Below are 14,023 nucleotides of genomic sequence, written 5' to 3' on the forward strand. Positions count from 1 at the left end.
CAACGTTTTAAAACGTTAATATGATTTTTTTTATACTCTCTTATCAGTTGAATTTTAAGTGAAAAGAAACGTAAGAGTAAAAAGTAGTAAATATACACATAAAGTACAAAATAGACTTATAGTGAAACCTGTATTTTAATAGCTTATATATTGCGATTTTGATGGACTAGCAGAGGGTTGCATACAAATTCTTCATTATAATTTTATTTGCCTGAAACTTTGTTGACAAGTATTTAAATAACAATTTATTACAATTTGTTTCAATACTTAATTAATTTACTACTTACTAATATTAAAAAATTAATAAAAATATATTATATGATTACAGCTATTTACAGTACTCCATTTGACAACTCCCGCCAATCAAATTCTTCTTTTTAACGTCAATTACTTAACCTTCTACTAAAAACTCACTATAAACATTTTAAAAATTTTAATTTTATTATTATGTATTACATTACTGTTCTCAACAAAGTTCCCGGTTTATATGTCACAGAAAGAGCATATTTTTTAAATCACTTAAGTAGTAAGTCAATCAATTAAATCCCTTCTAATTCACAACGTGTATGAATTATTGTAATTCTATTAAAATAAATTTAAACTTTCAAATTTTAGGCGGGGATTCAAAATTGATATCTTTAAAACGGAACGCACTAGCGTTGTAGGCAACCAACTATACTATACCGCTTGAAGCATATCACGTGGCAGAATGGACCAATCCTCGTAACCATCTGTTGACCTGTCACTCTTCGTATGTTTAGGGTATCTGTCATCCGTTTGGTTTCATTGGAGTGAGTAATATCATCAAAATAATTAACAATAATGGCAGTAAATAAGTGTTGTGTATCAAAAAAGTTCAATTCAATTAGTAAATTAGCAAAATTTAACGTGCGGGCTAGGTAAATGAGGCGTAAATCTAGCCAGTACGAGTGTGATTGCTAAGACGTGAGACAATAGATGGAGGACAACACTGAAAACAACGGGGCTAAATCTCGGTCTCGCTCAAATTCTGCAAGGATTTTGGTGTTTGATGAACCTAGGGCTTATTTAGAACAGAAGCAAAGATGCAGTGTGGGGCCTGTCCAAGAGACAGCTCTTGTTCCCGTGCGACATCACACAGGTACCTAATTAGATGCATTTCTCTTTCTACAAGTGTCCCCTAAAACATCTATATCTAGTCATCATGCCACAAGAGCAGCTTTCCCTTGACTTTACATTAAGACCTTATTTATACACCAGTCTGTATATAATAAAATCAAAGTGTCATATTCAAATTTCATAATTATTGCTGTTAGTGGATTGATTATTTCTTAAAGCTTGATTGCCTAAAAGTTAATTACTCAACTGTTTGGTGGTGTTCAGGTGTTGAGTCATGCTGGATTTCTTGTTAAGCAGTTCTGCATTAAATTTCCTGCTTAATTAACAAAAAGTGACAAATAAATTTTTATTGCATATTAGTTTTTACAATAACCAGTTTCTACTAGGATTTCTTCCTTTGCTATTGAACCAATTGTCATATTGTGTTAATTTATATCACGTTTCCTACACTACAAAAACCTGGTTTGTATTACAGATTTACAAAATGCCCCCTCAAATTTGCTGAAGTTCCATAACTCTGTCTTAGGAAAGTCTGCACCTTCTCTTTCTGGCAGTATGGTAAGTTTATGTTATTATTTATTTATATACTTCCATGGGTTGATAATGTTGACTTTGCTTATCAGAGTCAGATAAATTTGTTTATCTAAAATGGTGAAGAAGGGTAGAAATTATGACTAATAGGTACAATAACCATTTGATAATTTTTTTGAATGATTAAAGATTCTTCCATGTGTAACAATTTACTTAAAACTTTAAGTTGTACACATGTACACTGTCTGAATCTGAATTAATTTGTAGTTAGTCTTTAAGTTTTAACTTTGAAATTCTCTTGTCTTAATATTAAAAAGCATTTGGGGAGAAAAAATGTTAAAGAGAAAGAAGTAGTTAATTCCAAATTTCTAACTTTTACAAATGGTATTTTGAATATTCAACTAATTAACAGTTGTGATTAAATAATCTCCAAAACTTTTTCCTTGTCTAGTGTGTGATTGTTTAGCAGATTAGTACTTCTGAATTGTTTATGTTTATATCTACATAGGATTTATAGTATTTACTGTTTATTGAAATATTCTTGTTTTAGTCTTGATAGTTGATTTCATACAGTGATAAAAATTAAAATTATTGATTAAAAGTTACATCTTGTTTACTCTGTTCAGTGACTTCTGACTGTTGCCTCACATCCCTTATCTCATTTCATTAAATTTACAAGTTTTACTACATCATATTATTAGCTATTGTCCGTTTGACAGTTCAATTAATGTCAGGCTATTTTGACATTTTTATCAATTTTGAGTTTTCCTAGATGAACAAGTCCAGAAGGAAAAAGTGTCTGAAAAAACATTATTAACACTAAATGCTGTTTTCAGTGTAAGTAATAATGTGCTTTTTGTTGACTATTGTCACATTTTAAAGAGGGTTTCAGATGCTTTAGGCATTTCGAAATCTACTGTGCAAAGAAAAAGCCTGAACGGTGTAAATAAAGATGAAAGCTTTAAAAAACGATTTTTAAGTCCAATGTGCAATCGAGTAGTGGTTCTGACAAAACGTGAATTTACAGATATAATCATTTCATAAGAAATCAACGGTATGAAAAGAAAACCATTGCAAACATCAATGCTCACGCCAAAGACTTGAAAACTTTTTTTTTATATTTTACAACCAAGTTTAAGTGTTTGCTATAGAAGTACAATACCAGCGTAATATATAATTTATTTTAGTTAGGCAGGTATATCCTAAAGTTATAATCATTTTGACAATCAATCAACATCTCATTTAGTCATCAGGAGGGATTGTCATTAAGTCGCTGAACAGACTCATAACATCATAAATTGATATTTATTTCAGAAGGATATAAGTATCAATAGACGTAACAGCAGGCCTGCAATAAATCGGTTAAGCCTTGTTGCAAATACCTCCCCTATTTTACCACGATCTCATTCTCCAATATGCGCTAGTCCTATAGATAGTCCAAGGACTCATCAGAGTTTCATCAATTTTACATTTGCGCCAATTAAAAGGTAAGACTTTTTTCCTTTTAGTTGGACTGGGTAAGTGATTAGGGAGTTAATTTTAGAATTGTTCCCGGTTATCGGGGAGATGGAAGGAGGTGGTCAGTGGCATCCTTGCCATCCTCTGGTTATGGTACAACCCCAGGCAGTTCAAATATGTCGGTCAGTTTCGTATTTTAATTATATTCGAACAGTTTTGCAGTTTGGTAATTTTTTAGTCCAAATGTTCTAGTCAAGAAAGGCTCCACCAGTTACCACATATCCCCACATCAGAAGACATTAAAATGTTAACCCATCATTTTTCTAGTAATGAAAGTAATCCGTCTTTGCCCGGTAGTAGTTACGATGATAGCTGTGTAAATCATAAGTCTCCATTACACAGACCTAGGTCTAGAAGTCTTAGGTAAAATTATTTATAGTTTATATTTTTCATTTACTGATGATTACCTTTGTTTTATCAGTAGTCCAAGTAGGTCGCCTGTAATCGACAACGAAATTTGTATGATGAATGTCCTTTATAAAGAAAGGTTTCCCAAAGCGACCCAACAAATGGAAGAACGTTTAAACAATTACATAGAAGAAAACAAAATATTCGATTTTGGAGAAGAATGTGATTATTTGCCAATTGTTCGATTTGTCCATCATCAGGTCCTTGAAATGGCTAGAGACTGTTTACACAAGTCTCAAAACAAATTAATCACTAGTCGCTATTTTTACGAAATGTCCGAGAATTTGGAAAGATTGCTTACAGAGACGAAAGAGAAGTCTGAAGACGCTGCTGCCATGGTTACAGGATTTATTAAAAAACTACTTTTAATAATCTCAAGGCCAGCTCGCCTTCTAGAGTGTCTTGAGTTTGACCCTGAAGAATTTTACCATTTCTTGGAAGCTGCAGAAGGACAAGTAAAGGGTCTTCAAGGTCTCAAAGCCGACATTCCTCAGTATATAATCCAGAAATTAGGCTTAAACAGAGATCCTATAGCTGAATTGCAGCAGGAATTAAAAAATTGCAACTGGTCTGCAAATTCTGCTCGATCTTCTCTTTGTATGCCCACGTCGACGCCCACAGTAAAGAAAAACCTTAACAATCCGAATGAGCAGGATTTCGAAGTAGTTAAACTAATTTCTAATGGAGCCTATGGCGCAGTGTATTTAGTCAAGCACAAACAAACTAGACAGAGGTTTGCGATGAAGAAAATCAACAAAAACAATCTTATGCTAAGAAACCAAGTGGAACAAGTATTCGCCGAAAGGGATATCCTGAGTTTTGCAGACAATCCTTTTGTAGTTAGTATGTATTGCAGTTTTGAGACTAAGAAACATCTATGTCTAGTTATGGAGTATGTGGAAGGGGGTGATTGTGCTAGCCTGCTAAAAAATATCGGCCCCTTACCACCTGATATGGCTAGATTTTATTTTGCGGAGACGGTTTTAGCCGTCGAGTATTTGCATTCTTATGGAATTGTTCACAGGGACTTGAAACCAGACAAGTATGTTAATTGTTTTTTTTTTCGAGTCCAATATGTCTATTTATGGTTTTATTTCAGCTTGCTGATAACTGCTCTTGGGCATATTAAACTGACGGACTTTGGTCTTAGTAAAATGGGCCTAATGTCACGTGAGTACATTTTTTTATCCCTAATATTTTCCTGTTTGGCTACTAAGTGTAACTGCATGTTTGCTAAAGACCAAAGTACAGAAATCTTCCCACACTTTTACATTTCAGTTTGCTAGGAGTATAAAAATTTCTACCTCTATTTGCAGTAAATAATAATAAAGTTAATGTAAACTTTTGTTCTGCAACCAATTTTAACAAGATTAACGTTATTGCGGTTACACAAGGTTATAGGAACTAGTTGCAACGGTTTTGTTTTTATTTAATTAATGTTTACCGTTTAGTTTTGTATATTTTACTACTTCCAGCCCATCAACTTACACTCAAGCATATTTTTTAAGATTCGCTGAAAAGATATTTTTTTTGCGTTTTAGTGGCCACGAACCTGTATGAAGGTTATATAGATTCCGAAGCTCACCAGTTTTCTGATAAGCAGGTGTTTGGTACTCCTGAATACATCGCCCCCGAGGTAATTTTGAGACAGGGCTACGGTAAACCTGTAGATTGGTGGTCGATGGGGATTATTCTTTATGAGTTCCTTATTGGTTGTGTGCCTTTTTTTGGAGACACTCCTGAGGAATTATTTGCTCATACTGTTCAAGGTACTACACATCCTATTTGTCATGATAAGTTTTGTAATTGTTCAATGGTTTAGATGACATAGAATGGCCAGAAAATGAGGATTGGTCAATTCAAGAGGAGGCAAAGGACCTAATTACAGCTTTGCTGCAGCATTCCCCCAGTTATCGTCTAGGAAGTGGAGGCGCTCATGAAGTAAAAGAGCATGTGTATTTCCAGGGGCTTGACTGGAATTCTTTGTTGAGACAGAAAGCTGAGTTTGTACCACAACTAGAACATGATGAGGATACTAGTTATTTTGACAGTATGTTTTTTGAGTTAGTTATGAGGATATAATCTGAGTTGAACAACTTTCAGGCCGCATGGACCGATATAGTCACGAAATTGAAGACGATACAGACGATACTGACGATTCACCAGTATTCGGACTTTTTTCTTCTTGCTCGCCTCAATATCGCAAAACACATGGTTCAAAATTGAGTTTAACTTCAGATTTAAGTAGCATCAAATCCAGTTCTTTGGCTACAGCTGAGGTTTCGTCATCTGAACCTCTTGTCAGTGATTCAAAATTAAAATTAAAAACTCCGGTTAACGTGCTTCAGGAAACTGGGGCAGTTCCGAAATCTGTTGACTCAAGAAAGGTTAGCCAAGCTTTGGAAAAAAATTATACTTATATAATTACTCCGTTAAATTTGACTTTCAGATCTCTTTGGACCTTTCACTTTGCACTATAACCACACCAGAGTCGTCTCAAACAGACAGTGACGATGTTTCTCCGCAAATCCACAGAAGACGAAAAGGCGCACATGGACGAGATATTTTACCAAAATTCTCCATTTCTGTAGAGGATGAACACAGTAGCCTAGACGCTGGTAACTCCTCTTCAGAAAATCGGGAGTTATCTCCATTGAGAAGAGTACAAATTCCCAATCAGCCTGTTAAACACAAATCTCGATCTGTGGTGAAAAGCGCGTCGGCATCTGGCTTGTCTTTAATGATTCCATCTGGTATGTGTTCAATGTTGAATTACAATTTTGTACTAAAATATATTAGCATTTAACGTAGTGTTATGTGATTTTTACTTTTTGAAAGTGAGTTGTATGATTTTAGATGAATTTCAAGCTCCACCATGCAGTGTTCATTCTCCAAGTGGAGGTGGATCCAGTACCGCTAGTTCTAGAGACACGTCTCCATGTCGGGAATTGTCTCCGTTGGTAACTAGTTTAAAGCCGCCCATAATAATCCGCCGTGGACCTAAAGGATTTGGCTTTACCGTCCATACTATTAGAGTATATTATGGTGACACAGATATCTATACCATGCATCACTTAGTTATGGTATGTCCAGTTTTCTTTTGTATTTAATGTTATAGTTATTATGTAAATTATTTCAGGCAGTGGATGAAGGAAGTCCGGCATTTGAAGCTGGTCTTAGACCAGCCGATTTGATAACTCACATTAATGGAGAGGCTGTACAAGGTCTGTACCACACTCAAGTTTTGCAGTTACTGTTAGGAGGGGCTGAGCATGTGAGTTTGCGGGCTACACCTTTGGAACAGACGTCTATTAAAACTGGAGGAAGAAAGCGAGAACCTGGGCAAAGCAAATTAGCAAAACGTAGTTTGAACCGCCAGAAGAAACAAAAAAGAGACAGCGATAAACGCAGGAAAACCTCTTTATTTCGCAGAATTAGCTCTAAGAGAGCCAGTGTGGAAATGCAACAGATAGCTGCGAACATACAGTCTCCAGTTAATGTTACACCAAGCAGAAGTTTTCAATCATTTCCTCGGAGTGACAGCAGCTTATCTACAAACACAGTAAGAAGTATAACGGCAAACAGAACAAGCCTGTCACCTTCAGATTCGTTAAATCAACACTCTGGAAATTCCACTCCTGTTTCCACCTCTTCCGGTACACCTTCTCCGACTACAACCGCGAGTAGCAGAAACAACAAGCAACATTATCAAAGGCCCTCAACTTTACACGGATTAAAGCATAAATTGCATTCTACAGGGTGTGCCAAAACTTTACATGCTAGCGGTCCTTCTTCAACTGTACCAAATAGACGGAAATCAGTTGGGCATATTCCCTTATCTCCACTGGCACGTACACCTTCTCCTTCACCGCTACCAGCTTCTCCTACAAGGTCGCCGAGTCCTTTAGCGTTTCCTATTGGTCACCAACCAGGTAAGTGACATTTTCTTCTTTTATATCACAGTGTCAACTTTCTGTTGACTTACAGGCAGTTCCAACACTACGCAGTCATATAGTCCCAGCGCTGGATCGGCCCCCATTACAGTCACAGCACAATCTAAGAAAAGTTTTGCTAGACCTAAAGGCTCAGAACCTGGGTCTCCCTTATTAAGAAGGGCTCTATCTCCTGATAGGTTACATCCTAGAAGCGCCGAAACGAAGTGCTCAATTTCCCCTTTATGCTCTTCAGGTACAGCAACCCCTGCGGTCAAATCTCAAACGAGACCAGGCAACTCTACTGTTGTTTGGAGACCTGGTTCTATGGGTGATAAAGAGAAGGAAGGGGAAGGGGATGGAGGTATTCAATCTAGTGAGCCGGGTAAGTGCATTTTTATTAAGAGACCTTTTGATTATGACGTTTATACCTTAAGAATTCCAATGCACAAAATTCCGGATAGTAAAAACGGGTTTTTGCAATAAAGCATATTGGTTTTATTCTCAGATCAGCCTCATTAGAACAAATTTATGTTTTTACACTTGTTAGTCCTAATTAAGGTTTAAATGTAAAACCTCAAATATAGCAGTATTTTTATTTTTTAAGCTTACTAAATAACTGACATAAATATCTTAAAGTTTCAGCAACTTCAACAGCAGAAAACCGTCTCTCACTTACTTTATCCGGACCAGGAGAGTTTTTACCTCGAATCGCTGAAGAGAAAGATTCACCGACAGGTGGTCAGGAAGTTAAAGAAAAATCCGTCAATGATTTGTCGGAAACCGCCGTAGATGCTTCTCTTGAGAAAAAATCTCAAAAACCAGAAGTAGTTAATAGAAAGGCTAACGCAGAAGCCGTTAAATGCGAAGCGGAAAGCCAAGAAAAAAAAGTGGTTTTGAAAGCAGTTGAGGTGAAGGTTGAAAAAACGGAAGTAGACACTTCCAAGAATGATAAAAAGGAGAATCCCCCTGCACAGTTGCCGCCAGAAGCTAAAGACAAAAAGCAGAGTAAAGTAAAGGAAAAAGTTGCACCAAACGAGGCAAAATCTAAGTCAGCGAAAGAAAATAAGACGTCTAAAGTCGAAGAAAAAGAGCATAAAAATAAATACAAGAAATAATTCTTTTTTGCCTGTAATAGTAATGGCTAAGGTTATTGTTTTAACAAAATGTGTGCTTAGAAATGTATTGTATTGTTTCTTCCCGCTTGATTTGGTTGCTTTGTAAGTAAGAAGACTGAATTTCCGGTATTACACATAGCTTTGCTTACACATAGCTATAGCTTCAGTTAACTATAAAAACTTTGCTCTGACCCTTTCCAACGTTTCAAACCATGGCTGCTCAATGAATTTTATCAAACTACAATGGTTTTTAATACTCGGCGCGTAAGTTTACATAAATAATTCTGATGTGATGTTAGGTGTAATAATTCTTAAATTTTAAGCGTTTTTTGTTCACTATAAGAAAGGCTGTTTTACCGTTTTTGTTGTGAACTTCAATATCTTATTGTGAATTTCTATGTTATTCCCTTGTGTTGCAAATTCTAGAATACCCTTTTACTATATAATTCGATCTCATTTTCATTCTAAGTCTGTTTTGCTTGCAATACTTTTTTAATCGCTGAGATTACCTGTGCAAGATATATTTTTTTTTGCAAGACAGAAGTAAACGTTTTTTTTTTTTGTAAAACATCGAAGCTAGTTCTTGAAGTTTTACGCCCCAAATTGACATGAATCTCGTTTCGTGTTTGTATATTGGATTCAAACATATTTATAGTTTTTTTTGTTTTGCGTATTTTATTTGTCGCCCTGTATTTGGTACTTAATATTTTGTTCTTTAAGCCGTTTTGTTTTTTTTTCTTAGCTGCAGGCTTTATATGCTACTATCTCTCTTATAAGATACACTTTTGTCAAATATATTTTTGTGTACTTAACTACACAGTAAAATCATATACAGTGCACTTCGTTTTAAATGACCCATTTTGGATTATTCAGTGAGTCTTTAATTTAATTAATCATCATTTGAAATTAGATATAAGTAAATGTGGCCCTGTCATCCTATCTACATAGGAGTGAGGTCGAACAGAATAAAGGTCTGTTTGACCTCACTACTGTGTATTTAAAATGACAGTCACAGATTATTATTTGAATTATCTAAAGTGGTCGCTTCAAATCGATTGTTCTGTATGAACGTTCTTCGTAACTAAAAAATGTGATTCTGATATTTTGTATTTAAAATGTTATGATGCGTTATGTCGAATAAATATTATTTGAATATAATTGTGTTTTTTTTAACGTATTTGGTACTAGTGGTGTGGTTTCACTGAATTTTTATCAAGGTAATGTAATGTCCCAATTTTTTTTAGTAGACGATCCTTTATGGTGGGTTTATATTCATTTAAGACGTAGAAGTAAGGAATTAAAAGTGAGGTTATCCCATAAGATATGGCGCTCCCGTTTATACTCACGTATCATATATCATTTAACATGTATCATGTAAGAAGAAGTGGCCTTGAAAATTGGTTATATTTTAATTAAGATTTAAGAAGTAAGGATTCTTACGTGAAAATCGTATTGCGCATGTGTTCAAAGCTATCAAATGTCAACTATGGTAATCACGTGTGTTTGAAACGTTCTCTAATTGGTTACATCTTACATGTGTTTCTTTACTTCTTAAATGAGTATAAAGGCACTTAAAAATCATAGATGATAAATCTTAAATGAATATAAACCCACCATTGTTAACCTTTGCGTAAATACGGCATTCAACGTTCAAAAACAACACTAAGGACATCTACTGTCTAAAAAAGTAATTAAACCACAGCAACAGTAAAGATACGGCAACATGGCAATGCAGCTCAATCCTGTCAAGGCAAGGCTAAAAAATAAATGTTTTGACTTTTGACGTCAATTATGTTGTGACTTGTGTTGTTGATGCAGGCAATGGCCTCTAAACTGAAATCCCAGACGTTAGCAAACAACCTTCCAGTTTAAGGTGAGTTTCTCCACAAGTAAACAAGAACAATGTAAATTTGCAGCCGCATCAGGTCCGCGACAGAGTGGAGAATATTAAGAATGTATTTCTAAGTCATGTCCGATAACAACAACTCAGTGCTACTCAGCACATTCCTAAATGGCAAAAAGAAAGTGAAAATCATTTTCCATAAAGGATTGTTGGTTTGGGATAATGACAAGCCTCCGTTGGGTAAGTGTGCTACCACAAACCAGTTTACATTTATTGTTTAGGTCATGGATTGCTTCCAAGTAAAATAGTGGACCTATTTTAGATCAACATTCAGTCCCCCTAGAAAATGTGATATCTGTGCAACATGAATACCTAAAAGGGGGCCACCCATCCCTACAACGCCAAATAGACCCTAACCAGTTTACCATACATTATGCAGAGAAATCCATAGAAGACAAGTGGTTGTACAAAACTTTAACCTTGAAGCATGCAGAATCATTGCAAGTTGCATCTTGGGTTAAAACCTTGCAGAATCATTTGTCAAGTAAGTAAATTTTATCATAATGTTGGTCATTGGGGTATATTTACCACACAATGCAGTTAGTCATTTAAGTGTAAATAATTGTAATTATATCATTTAAAATCTTATTTGTCTGCGCTGTTACCTTGGAAAACTTGTGTTATGTGTTGGACATGTTAAAACTCTATAATACATACAGTTTCCTGAACAAATTTTAACCTTATTAGTTGGGTTCAAGGTTCTGTACAGCCTGTATAATTAATTAATAGGTTGATTTGGATTTTTTTTTTAATATCCTAATTAGTAGTGGACTTTCCTCATAAATTTGAAATGAAAACTGGTTTGGAGCAAACAAAATATGTTCTTTTGACATCCTATGTGTAAAGTGATAATTATGGTTTATTTCTATTTCTACTTGAAATTTAACAGTTGTCATATTGTTTTGACAGCTGATGATAAGCTGAGATTTCAAAATTAGGGCATGCAATGCATGTGCATCACCACCTAAATTTGGTGGTTTTTGTATGTGATGATCTTTTCTTTCAGAATTCTATAAAAGGCCAAAACACATTTTGCTATTTGTAAATCCATTTGGTGGAAAACAAAATGCAATGCAAATTTATGAAAAATATGGCAAAAACTTGTTTGCTGTTGCTGGGGTGGAAGTAAATGTAAATGTGTCTCAGAGAAAGGACCAAATTAAAGATTTTTTAATCACTCATAATTTGGATATGTTTGATTCAGTGGCTTGTGTAGGTGAGTGATTTATGGGTTCTAATTAAATTGAAACTGTTGTTTTGGAGTATTGGTCCTATATTTTAAAAACTAATTGAACTACATATTGTATGATGATCTTCAGGTGGTGATGGCACAGTGTCAGAGTTATTCAATGGGTTGGTACTTCGTGAATGTAGATTAAAAAATGTTGATGCCAATGACATTCACCAAACTTTGCCAAAGCCAAAATTACCTATAGGGATTATACCTGGTAATAAAGACTTCATCTACTTAGAGTTTATACTAAAATAGTAACCTTTCATTAATTAGGTGGTAGTACAGATACAATAGCATATTGCCTACATGGCACCACAGACCCCACTACTGCAGTCCTTCACATTATTTTTGGTGATACTTTAGGATTAGATTTAGTGTCAGTATATGATGAGCACAGCCTTTTAAGGTTATATGCTAGTGTTTTAAGTTATGGTTATTTAGGAGATGTGGCTTACCACAGTGATCAGTATAGGTGGATGGGACCCCATCGTTATGATTATTCTGGTAATATCATTTTTAAATTGAATTAGTGGATCAATAATGATAGAATTTTAGGATTTAAAAAATTAATGATGAATAAGGGGTATAAGGGAGAAATAGCAATTTACACAGAGAAGAAAGAACCAGAGCAAGAAGACTGCAAAAATAATTGCCAGATTTGTGATAGTGCTAAAGAAACTAACAACAAAGTCACCTGCAAGTATGTTTTTTTTTTTTCTTGAATTTAGGGTGAGGTTTCAGTAAACATTTTCAGGTGGGAAACGGTTCAAGGTAAATTTTTTATGGTCAGCGGGGCTAATATTAGTTGCGCCTGTACGCGCAGTCCTAAAGGTATTGCACCATATTGCCACTTAGGAGATGGAAAAGTTAATTTGGTTTTGGTTAGGCATACTTCAGTTATTAACAACTTGAGGTGAGCATATTGCAGAATCCTTTACCCTGTAATTAAACTATTTCTCTTTGTTAATGCAGATTGCTACTACGGTTATCAAGCCAAGATGCTTCTGTGGAAGACTTGCCTTTTGTAGAGACTTTTAGCGCTAGGGAGTTTTGTTTTAGGGCTGAAAATGGGTCCGCCAGCAAGTGGAATTGCGATGGAGAAGTACAGCATCAAACCAATATTCGTGCCAAGTAAATTTTCCGATTTTAAACAATTATTTGACCCAGTAAAGTATGGTTTTACAGGGTGAGATGCCAGTTACTCACAATTTTTAGCCGGGGAAGTACTAAAGTACAAAATGATAAACGAAAGTGCTGTGGTTTTTGACAATTGCCAGGTTAGAGAAAGTATTTTTTTACGTTCAAGGTAACAGTATTTTGGAGTATTTAATGCGGAAATTGCTCAGAGATTATATGTGATTCACATTACTTATTTCACTTTTAGTACAGTGAGCATTCCTTTACTAAGTTGTTGTAAACTTTTTAAGTAGGGATCTGAGTTAGGTAGTGAATATTTTTAGAATAGTCACACATGGTGTAGTACCTTAACAAGAAAAAAACTTGGGAGTTTCTGTAGTATCCAATTGTACTGGTGCATTTAATGAAATCTTAAGTGTAGTTGTGATTATGAGAATTTCTTACAATCAGAACTCTGGTTAGTTTAATCTCTGCTTAAATACCACAGTGCAATAAGCATTTCAAATAAAGGACAGATTATAGTTACACCTAAAACGTATTGTTCAGAAATACAGTTGAATTTCAAGCAGGTATGATTGTAGAAGTTTTTTTCAAATATAAGGTGAATGGGTTTTCACACAATTGTAAGGGCTGAAAAGGAATTATATGGCCATAGTATTCTCTGCTTTCACATGTTATTTATTAAGTTTTTTTGCTGTCACAGTTATACAGAATAAGTATTGCATAAAATTATAGGGCTGAGGTCGTTATGTACCATTTCTCCTGCGGTTTTTCTTGTCTACAACAAATTAGGAGTGTGTAAAACCGTATTAAAGTTTAATGGTGCTTCTATTAAAGTAAAGAACTAGTGTCATTGTCACAATAACAAAAGATGAAAGCAACCGTCAACCGATTTTCTTTATTCTGGTTTCTGTTTTCGTGAACAGCAATTTTTGGCTCAACTTTATTTAGCAAGCGTCTGTAAGGCTTCAAAATGTAATATCCCGTTTTAGAGATGGTATTCTAGACAAACCGCACGACTTTACAATCAGAAAGTGATAAAGTATTAATTGAAACATTGTTGAACATATTTTTACATAATTATGCAATGTAAGGTTTTAACAGTTATTAAATAAACATTGTTATATTTGATTACATTTAGTGT

The 14,023-nt window shown here is 34.9% G+C and overlaps 2 protein-coding genes across 3 annotated transcripts; both read left to right on the plus strand.

The window, feature by feature from the left end:
- The first annotated feature begins 749 nt into the window (after window positions 1-749).
- dop (microtubule-associated serine/threonine (MAST) protein kinase dop) lies at window positions 750-9,763 on the plus strand. Of its 2 annotated transcripts, none has more exons than XM_081993655.1 (15): window positions 750-1,120; window positions 1,574-1,656; window positions 2,944-3,116; window positions 3,173-3,269; window positions 3,326-3,510; window positions 3,569-4,597; window positions 4,655-4,725; window positions 5,097-5,324; window positions 5,378-5,605; window positions 5,659-5,942; window positions 6,005-6,308; window positions 6,412-6,638; window positions 6,695-7,487; window positions 7,543-7,872; window positions 8,127-9,763. In XM_081993655.1, exons 1-15 carry the CDS (start codon window positions 958-960, stop codon window positions 8,603-8,605), a joined length of 4,674 nt encoding a protein of 1,557 aa, XP_081849781.1. In that variant the 5' UTR covers window positions 750-957; the 3' UTR covers window positions 8,606-9,763. The 2 variants fall into 2 exon arrangements, with proteins under 2 accessions (XP_081849781.1, XP_081849782.1); XM_081993656.1 differs by having other exon boundaries at window positions 2,947-3,116.
- Window positions 9,764-10,398: 635 nt separating this feature from the next.
- Window positions 10,399-14,013, plus strand: Cerk (Ceramide kinase). The gene is made up of 9 exons (XM_081994146.1): window positions 10,399-10,688; window positions 10,771-10,992; window positions 11,515-11,724; window positions 11,828-11,956; window positions 12,016-12,246; window positions 12,298-12,442; window positions 12,497-12,655; window positions 12,715-12,873; window positions 12,928-14,013. Exons 1-9 carry the CDS (start codon window positions 10,574-10,576, stop codon window positions 13,007-13,009), a joined length of 1,452 nt encoding a protein of 483 aa, XP_081850272.1. The 5' UTR covers window positions 10,399-10,573; the 3' UTR covers window positions 13,010-14,013.
- The last annotated feature ends 10 nt before the right edge of the window (window positions 14,014-14,023 follow it).

Source organism: Ips typographus, linkage group LG16 (genome assembly GCF_016097725.1).
Source record: "Ips typographus isolate SLU linkage group LG16, UJ_Ityp_2.0, whole genome shotgun sequence".
Taxonomy (NCBI): Eukaryota; Metazoa; Arthropoda; class Insecta; order Coleoptera; family Curculionidae; genus Ips; species Ips typographus.